The sequence below is a fragment of the Platichthys flesus genome, chromosome 15, assembly GCF_949316205.1.
Source record: "Platichthys flesus chromosome 15, fPlaFle2.1, whole genome shotgun sequence".
Taxonomy (NCBI): Eukaryota; Metazoa; Chordata; class Actinopteri; order Pleuronectiformes; family Pleuronectidae; genus Platichthys; species Platichthys flesus.
In genome coordinates, this window is record NC_084959.1 from 752,510 (window position 1) to 762,351 (window position 9,842).

General features: G+C 40.3%; 1 protein-coding gene across 2 annotated transcripts; it reads right to left on the reverse strand.

The window, feature by feature from the left end:
• Positions 1-4,388: 4,388 nt before the first annotated feature.
• On the reverse strand, positions 4,389-7,358 carry LOC133969261 (interferon-induced transmembrane protein 1-like). Of its 2 annotated transcripts, XM_062405620.1 has the most exons (4): positions 7,211-7,358; positions 5,821-5,868; positions 5,302-5,654; positions 4,389-4,670 (listed from the first exon to the last, which is right to left on the reverse strand). In XM_062405620.1, the coding sequence occupies exons 3-4, from the start codon at positions 5,650-5,652 to the stop codon at positions 4,536-4,538; spliced, it is 486 nt and encodes a 161-aa protein (XP_062261604.1). In that variant the 5' UTR covers positions 5,653-5,654; positions 5,821-5,868; positions 7,211-7,358; the 3' UTR covers positions 4,389-4,535. The 2 variants fall into 2 exon arrangements, with proteins under 2 accessions (XP_062261604.1, XP_062261606.1); XM_062405622.1 differs by lacking the exons at positions 5,821-5,868; positions 7,211-7,358 and adding an exon at positions 5,776-5,797.
• Positions 7,359-9,842: the final 2,484 nt, after the last annotated feature.

The window sequence follows — 9,842 nt, forward strand, 5'->3', positions numbered from 1 at the left end:
ATAAAACTACTGCGCACATATGTAAGCCTGGTCACAGGAATGAAAGCTTAAATGATGTTATATTATCTCTTTAGCATTAGTTTTATTATCGAGACTAACCCTATTTGTTAATGTTAAGGCTATATACATCTGGCAAGGGTAGTTGATAATAATAATAATAGTTATTATATTTATATATATTTGTTTCACTAGATCAGTGGTTCTCAACCTTTTTTCAGTGACGTACCCCCTTTGAAGAAAAAATTCTGCCAAGTACCCCCTAACCAGCGCAAAGCATTTTTGGTTGAAAGAAAGATGTAATGTGATTTATTAAGCCTTGTAACTAGACACATTCAAATTTAAAACTCCATCAATTTCCATAACATTGCTCATTTGTAGTGGTCTCTCTTGACTATTTCAAATAAAAAGATATAAAAATAACTAAAGACTTTTATTATTATCTCAATATAAATAAAGATTTGTGCACCTCAAAATAATCAACTTAAAGTGACCTCTTTTGGGATCATAATAAAGATATGTTCTCAAACTGAACTCATGAACTTAATTATAGCTAAACACTTCTTCCCAAAACATAAATCATTAACTTTTTTTTAAATAAAAGATTAGCTCAAAACATATTTTTTTAATATTTATCATCTTAAAATATCTTCTTTAAAGATCGAAAAGAATACTGACAGGTAGCTTGTTTCCGTTTGCTTCGGGGAGGCTTTTTTTTGCATCGTGTCTTGAGATGACCTGAATTCAGAAAGTTTCCTCTTAAAAAACTCAGGTGGCTTAGCAACATGACTTTCATGTTTTGTCTGGAGATACCGCTGAAGATGTGGTGGCTTAATGCCACTGCTGGCTAATCTCTCCCCACAGAAAAAACAAAAAGCATAAATAATAATTTCCGCTTTTGTATTATTGCTTTTATTTTGAAAGGGTACCTACGGTGGCCCTGAGAGCTCAACGAACAGCAACTTAAGAAAACACATGCAAGTTGACAAAACACATGCAAGTTGACAAAACACAAGCAAAGTAAGAAAACATCTTCATCAATTTCACAACACAACACAACACATTACAGAAACCCGCTGCAAATAGACACACGCGCTGCAAATAGACACACTCGCTGCAAATAGACGAACGCGCAGCAAATAGACGAACGCGCAGCAAATAGAGGCGACAACACAACGGAAGTGTTTCCAGAGGACAGGTAAAAGGGATAGACACAGGAGACACTAAAACGTCCAATACACCATACAATTTCGGTTCCGCACAGGGTTCGGCAACCCGCGGCTCTGGAGCCGAACGCGGCTCTTCAGTCCCTCTGCAGTGGTTGTACTGTACAGTGTTGTGCATATGTTTCGCGATCGCTGAACTTAACGAATCACGTTTCATATTTTTAACGTGAACGTAAAGATGAACGTGATTGAACGTCACGTCACTTTTTTTCAATCATCATCGTATCGACCCTAATGAAATACCAGGAGCGGGTGTTTGTGTGTTGTGTGTGTGTGTGTGTGTAGCGGGCTGACCGGTCTCGGGTCTCGGGGCACCGACCCCGCCCACTCGCTCAGAAGAGGGGGCAAAATGTCTCTTCTGATAGTAAAGGTTTCAAACCCCTGCTCACTATGGACAATACATTTCCTCACAAACAGGGGCTTGCTTGTTAGCGCTTCTTATTCAGTTTAACAGGAGAAGACGGCATGTCTCTAGATCGGACCATCTTCAGAGCTCACTGTGGCTCTCTCCGAGCGAGTGGGCGGGGTCGGAGCCCCGGTGCGCTGGCCACACACGCGCACACACACACACACACACCCACGCCCGCTCCTGGTATTTCATGAGGGCCTGATACGATGATGATTTAAAAAATGAACGTGACGTTTAATCACATTCATCGTTACGTTCACGTTAATAATATGAAAACTGATTCGTTAAGTTCAGCGATCGCGAAAAATATGCACGACACTGTACAGTACAGCCACTGTAGAGAAGAGCCGCGTTCGGCTCCAGAGCCGCGGGATGACAACCCCTGTGCGGAACCGAAATTGTATAGTGTATTGGACGTTTTAGTGTCTCCTATGTCCATCCCTTTTAGCTGTCCTCTGGAAACACTTCCGTTGTGTTGTCGCCTCTATTTGCTGCGCGTTCGTCTATTTGCAGCGCGTGTGTCTATTTGCAGCGCGTTTCTGTAATGTGTTGTGTTGTGTTGTGAAATTGATGGAGATGTTTTCTTACTTTGCTTGTGTTTTGTCAACTTGCATGTGTTTTGTCAACTTGCATGTGTTTTCTTAAGTTGCTGTTCGTTGAGCTCTCAGGGCCACCGTAGGTACCGGTAGAGACGCGGACTTCTTGTTATGAATCATTAACTTCCCAACGGAAAACTTTTACGTTTTAGCGCCCCTCCGAAGAGGCACAAGCTCTCACGGTGTTGTTTGGGGGGGCTCTCTGCTCTGGTTTCGCCTTCTTTGGTGCTTGTCCCTCCGTGTTTCAGCAGCATTGCTGCTGCACTTCAACTCGACTCCATTGTTGAAGTTTTCAAGGCAGGTGATGACAGGTGATGACAGGTGGCGTGTGCCAGGTTGGGTCAAACCATCGGTATGGGGGAGACTCTGTTTTTTTAGGATAATTAAATTGATAAGCCTACTGAATATGAAATTTAGTTCATGAACTTACACTTATATTTTATTGAATATTTGTTAAATAACAATTTTTCAAAGATTTGTGAATGGATGCTAATTTTAAATATATAAAAAAAGAATCTCAAGTACCCCCTGGAGTACCTTCAAGTACCCCCAGGGGTACGCATACCCCCATTTGAGAATCACTGCTCTAGTGAGTTCGTAAAGATCGCGACCAGCTACAGCACAGCGCTAACCGGTTAGCAGCGTCGGGTAGCATGTAGCCTAGCTCCTTAGCACTGAGCTAACCTGGACACGCTGAGCTGCGCGAGCATCGCTCGGCTGTCAGTCTTCACTCGCGCTCCTCGTCTTGCCCATTGATTCGTTAACAAGGACCGAGGAGGAGTAAGCACCAGCAAGATGGCGCCGGGGGAACGCCTCCTACTAGCCTCATTCTCACTATGCAGAAACCAATGGGTGACGTCACGGACCCTCCGTCCATCTATATATACAGTCTATGCTATAAACACACTCTGAACTCCTCAAGCTTTTATTTTGTTACTTCCTATTACCGGCATTTGATTATATTAGTTAAATATTTAGTTTCACCCGAAACATTTAGATTTAACATTTAGATTTAGATTTAACGTTTAGATTTAAATTCAGATTTAACATTTAGATTTATATTTAACATTTAGATTTAAATTCAACATTTAGATTTAGATTTAACATTTAGAATTCACATTTAAATTTAGATTTAATTTTAACATTTAGATTTAGATTTAACATTTAACATTTAAGTGTAACATTTAACATTTGGATTTAAATATTTAAAACATCTCTAAGTTAAAAAATATTGTTGTAAAGGTGCAAAAAAGTGACTCTCAAAAATTCACACCAGTTTTTTAAACATGGTTTGAAGCTAAATGTGACAAAATGTTGCTGTTATTTTCAGCGTGAGCTGCTTTACAAACGGCACCCAATAGACAAACACCAGAGAAGAAGAGGTAAGAGATCTTACCTGTGTGAGCGTCAGGCTGAGACTGATTCAGCTGCTCTGATTGGACGAGCTGTCAGGTAAACCTGACAAACTGGAGTGAAGATGTCCTGACAGGCACATTCCCACCGACTCACACTCATTAGAATGAAGCAGCTGCAGCTTTTATTTTGTAAGAAAAACTTTGATTCAGCTCGTTGTAACCACTCATGTGTTTTGTAATCTGTTGTGATGTTGGAATCTTCTTCAGGTCCAGCCTCGTCTTCATCCGCTCTCTTCCTCCTCCATGTTGCTCTGGACTCACATCCGCCTCTTCTTCTTCTCTTCCTTTAAGCTGCAGGGGTTTTCTTTCACTGGTCACTTTGTGTTTCCAGCTCCTGAACAGTGGAACCAGCTCCCCAGTGACATCAGGACAGAAGGTCCACACATCTTCTGCTGCAAACTAAAACACATCTATTCCAACTTCACCTTGAATAGAAGTTTAAACTGACTGTTTAGCAGCATTTAAATGTCACTTACTTATAGCACTTTGTAGTTTGGCTTTTTGAAGAAATTCTACTTTCTTGATTCTTGTTGTTCTGGGTTTGTTCCCTCACGGTTGAAGCATTCATTGTGAGTCGCTCTGGTTTTAGTTTTCAAACGCTGGTTTAACAGGAACACGTGTCGTTTTCACTTGTCACTGATTCATTAACGTTGAATCTGCTCTGTCATAACTGTTCTTATCTTTTTGTAGCTTTCAGATTTAAGTCTGAAATGTTCTGTAACATTGTGAAGTTGATCAATTCTCACGGGTTAGGAAACTCTTTTATTGTCAAATGAAACTGTTTGGAGACACAAATACAAATCAGTTGTGTTCACATGTTTAAGATATGAAATGTATAAAATGTGACAGATCAGAGAATCGAGCAGCAACAGCCGACGTCTCTGCTCGTTTACTACCTGCGGGCCCAAAAGCCGATAACGATAATAATGACGATAACCAGAGAGGAATTGATGATGTTGAGTGTGCGGGCGGTGGAGCTGTGGTGTCGGGCACCAACCATATCTCCAACCATCTTCCGGTCTCTGGCCTGAAAGAACCAAAGCATTTCCATTTTCAAAGTTGATTCATCATCAAACACAAAACTTACAAAAGCTGAACTGAGCTCAGTCTGATCCTCTTGTTTCAGTGAGAGTCATGTTGTTGGTGTGTGAGTGTGGATGGAGGAGGTTTTAATATGACCTGTATCAGTGTGGGTGGAGCATCAGTCTGTGTTTCAGGCTTTTCTCCCTTCACAGTAAAGGTCTTTTCACACCAAGTCTGTATTTTTAATTTTTCAAACCATCATCCAATAAAAATCCTCACACACTGAAACCTTGCAGAGTGAGTCTGATGTGTTTTATTATTCTTTATGTTCTAAATGGAGCAGTGGCGAGGATTTTGTCGTCTCATTTGTTCGAAAAGAAAAAAGAAACATCCTGATCCTGATGGTTTCCAAGTCTATTTGAGACTACCAGCTCAGAGACCACACATCAAGGAGGAGAAAACTCATTTCTGTGGTGCAGTTGATTTCAGTGTCAGTGTTTAAACGTGACTGACTCAACTTGAGGTTGTGTTTATTTTTAAACGTGTGACAATTTTGCACGAAAAATGCTTGGACTTTGTTTGTAAAGACAGCCGACTTGGACATGACTGATGGCACACGTCACACATGAGCTCACCTTGATCGAGCAGATGAGAGCTGCCAGTCCGATGCAGCAAATGTTTGCGTAGAAAAGACTGAGTATGGACCAGATGAAGTGGTCCCGGGGGGGCTTAGTGGTGATCTCCACAGTGGTATGGTCAACCACTACAGGTCCAACAGGCTGTCCAGGCTGTCCGCCCTGTCCAGGAGGGCCAAACTGTCCAGAGGGGCCGAACTGTCCAGAGGGGCCGAACTGTCCAGAGGGGCCGAACTGTCCAGAAGGGCCAAACTGTCCAGAGGGGCCGAACTGTCCCTGCTGTTCAGGGTACGCATTATACTTCCCCTCATACAGTGGAACAGCCTCACCTCTCTTACTATCAGGATCCATTTCTGTCAGAAAGAACAAACAGTACACAAGTAAAAAAATGTCCTGAAGAGTTTTCAGACTCACTTCCTGTTGAGCATTCAAGAAATCCTCCTTTAATTCCTCCTCCAGTGTCACATTTGAAACCTTTAAAACATGAGCAGCCACAAGGAGAAAACGTTCACGTCTGACCTGCTGTCGTCCGTTGATGAAGAGTCACACACGTCTGGATGAAGGACCCTGAAACACCAGAGAGGAACGGACCAATACTTTATGGTGAGTGCTCTGTAATATAAAGATCCTTTCTTGTCTGAACGACACTCACAGCACTTTACAGTAGAGCGTCTTTTCCATTCACCCATTCACACACACATTCATAAAGTGCCTCCATGGATTTTACTTTTACTACCAGGGGCAATTTGGGAGTTTCAGCCATCGCCGCTTCTCATTTTTAACCCAAACCGAACTAAAATCGGATAAACTAACTAACTAACTAACTAACTAACTAACTAACTAACTAACTAACTAACTAGTCAACTAACTAACACCACCTGGACTCAAGGCCGAATTATAGTCGGGTTGCACGCACACATGCACGCAAGACACGCAACACGCCCCTTTCGAGCCCTCTGGCGGCTTGCGTGCGTCCGCCAATTTTTCTAACTATACGACAAAACGACGCGAGCCTCACGCAGCCCGCAAGGCTTGTGATTGGTCGGCTTGACTCCCGTCCGGAGTCTAGTTTCCGGTTTCATGTCCCACAATACGCGGAAATCACGGAAGATTTAGAAGAACGAATATGGACCAAACAGAAGAGCACTTGGCAGAAGAGATCCGAAAGTATGACCACTTGTATAACCCGTCACTGACTGGCCGATTTGTCTGCCAGAAATAGGCTATGAGGAGCCGGAGTGGCGACATAAATAAACAGTCGACGAAGAAGAAGACTTCTCTTCTTTGTGTGTTTTGTCTTCGACAAACAACGTTACTCCGCCTATAGTGTTCTGGCGGTGAATTGCGTTGCAACGAGCGCAGCACGTTAGAGAAGTATAAACCAAAACGAGTCCGTCGATTCAACTGCGTGGCCTTCCGCGGTTGCAGTCGCAGGACTATAATTCGGCCTTTACACCTGATCATCTCTCAGTACGTTTGTATTTCTTTCTTAGTGAGGACACTCATTTACATACTACATTCCTGAGCCCCTAACCTTAACCATCTAAACTTAAAGTTTAAACCTAACTTTAACCTAAACCTAAACCTGGTTCTAACCCTGGAACCAGGTCTTAATCCTCAAACAGTCAAATAAAAGTGAGGACCGGTCAAAATGTCCTCACTCTTTAGGGTCAATGCTTAAAATGGTCTCCACAGACATACGAGTTCAGGAAGATTCACGTGCACATCCACCCACGCACACATGCACACACACTAACTGACGGACTCTTGTTATTGACTTTGTTAAATAAAAGTTCAAAGTTCAATGTAAACAGTTTATTTGAGTTTAATTTTCAGACACGAAGAAGAAACACGAAGATTTAAGAGAATGAACAAGGTTTAAAGCACAGAAGAAGAGAGACGATCTTACCTCAGCCACAGACACCAGACTCTGCTCTGCTGCTCTGATAGGACGAGGGGAGCGTTACATCATCATCATCATCGTCATCATCTTCATCATCAAGAAAAACAGGAGAAACTGGGAACGGCCAACGGCTGCTTAGTTTATACAGACTATGAGAGACTGTTTATAAAGAGGATCAGTGACTGTATATAACCAGTATTCACTACAAACCAGCAGCTCTGTGTGGAGAGTAAACGTCTTCGTGTCCCAGTTGCTGTCATTGGTCAACAGAAATCATCCGAGTCACATCTGATGAACTAACTTTTATTATTAATCTGTGTGAATAAACGACACAACAACCACCAATACACAAACACAAGAAGAGAGTGAGGCAGAAAGAGAGAGAAAGAGAGAGAGAAAGAGAGAGAAGGAGAGAGAGAGAGAGAGAGAGAGAGAGAGAGAGAGAGAGAGAGAGAGAGAGAGGGAGGTCTCAGTAGACAGTCTGGTCAAATCATGTTTACACATCTTTACAGATTAAAACCTGACAAATATTGGGTGCCGTTTGTAAAGCAGCTCATGCTGAAAATAACAGCAACATTTTGTCACATTTAGCTTCAAACCATGTTTAAAAAACTGGTGTGAATTTTTGAGAGTCACTTTTTTGCACATTTACAACTTAGAGATATTTTTAATATTTAAATACAAATGTTAACTGTTACACTTTAATGTTAAATCTAAATGTTAAATTTAAATCTAAATCTAAATGTGAAATCTAAATGTTTAATCTAAATCTAAATCTAAATGTTAAATCTAAATCTAAATCTAAATGTTAAATTTAGATTTAAATCTAAATATTAAATTTAAATGTTAAATTTAAATGTTAAATTTAAATGTTAAATCTAAATCTAAATGTTAAATCTAAATCTAAATCTAAATGTTTCGGGTGAAACTAAACATTTAACTATTATGCAAATTAAAATGCCGGTAACAGGAAGTAACTAAATAAAAGCTTGAGTAGGTCAGAGTTGCCTCTTCAAGAGCCTCATCTTCCTCCAGATAAACAGTGCTGAGCAAACAAAGATAAACAGGGACAACAGAAAATTCAGCCGAAAGCCCAGAGAGAGCGAGAGAGACTTATATCAGAGGTTCATAATGTAAATAGACCAACATCTAAACTGCTGTATTTCTATGAAGCCCAAACAATATCTTACACAAATTCTGCCACATTATAAGGAAACAATTGTCTCGGGTCCCCTGCCTGGCCCTGATTTTCACTATCTCGAGTGCTGCTCTCTGTCTCCTGACATCTGGCCTCACTGTCCCTCGGTGGTGAAGGCACTGTACTCCGCACTACATAAAGAAAGGAGGTCAAAGGGAAATATTTTTGTAATGATGTTAATCTCATTTTATCGAAGTGCAACTTAACCCTTATTCCATCTTTTAAGTGTGTTTCCTTTAAAAGGCAGCCTTTAAGGATTTAGGGTGAAGCAAAACTGAATGAGATGAGCTAGTTTTGAGAGTTGCCTCTCCCTTTTAGTACAAATGACTGAATTGTGCTACTAAGCTCAGTCTACACCTATTATAATGACATGTAGGTAGATGAATCAAGACATCCAATCCAAATACAGTTTACAGGTTGCTTACAGTGATCCAGTTGAGGTTGACAAAACAAAAACAAAAAACAAACTGGTGCTTAAATTCTGTCAGGTTGGCATTTAACGTTAAGCTTTGGTCACACTACATGACTTTCAACGTCTTAAGATCACTGTACTGTTCACACTACACGACTGTCTTGTACTCAGGGGTGTTGTGAGCAGAGGAGCAGAGGGCAACCATAGCACAGTGCCCGGGAACCAAGTCCAGATTTGACAAGTGTTTTAACCTACTTCTTCTTTGACGCGGTGGACTTTCTTGCAGTCTGTCATTTTCATTCCCTTGACTGATGAGCTCACCTTCAGTAGTGGAAGGTGACACTGTATGAACTAATTTACATGATGTTATGGACAAAAGACGGGAAAATATATATCAGTAATTGGAAACAAAGTACTTAACATTTCTAATTACCGATATATGAATTACGGATGAGTAGAATTAGAACAGATACATTTTTTTTATAAATAAATGATAAAGTCATTGCAGTGAGAAAAACATGATAGATCAGTCAAAGTGCACTCCCTTGTGGCCGTCTATAGTGGCTACAGGTCATAAGTCCCGCATCCTTCATAAAAGTGACACTATAAACTCAAAGTACTCTTAAGTTTCTCCCAACGTGTATGGTATTTTATGTAGTTAATATCACGATAATCCATGTCCAAGAGTCCATTTCCCCAGTTAAGATATATTTGTTATTTGCCACTATAAACACACTCTGAACTCCTCAAGCTTTTATTTTGTTACTTCCTATTACCGGCATTTGATTATATTAGTTAAATATTTACTTTCACCCGAAACATTTAGAAATAACATTTAGATTTAGATTTAACATTTAGATTTAACGTTTAGATTTAAATTCAGATTTAACATTTAGATTTAGATTTAACATTTAGATTTAAATTCAACATTTAGATTTAGATTTAACATTTAGATTTAACATTTAGATTTAGATTAAACATTTAGATTTCACATTTAGATTTAGATTTAATTTTAACATTTAGATTTA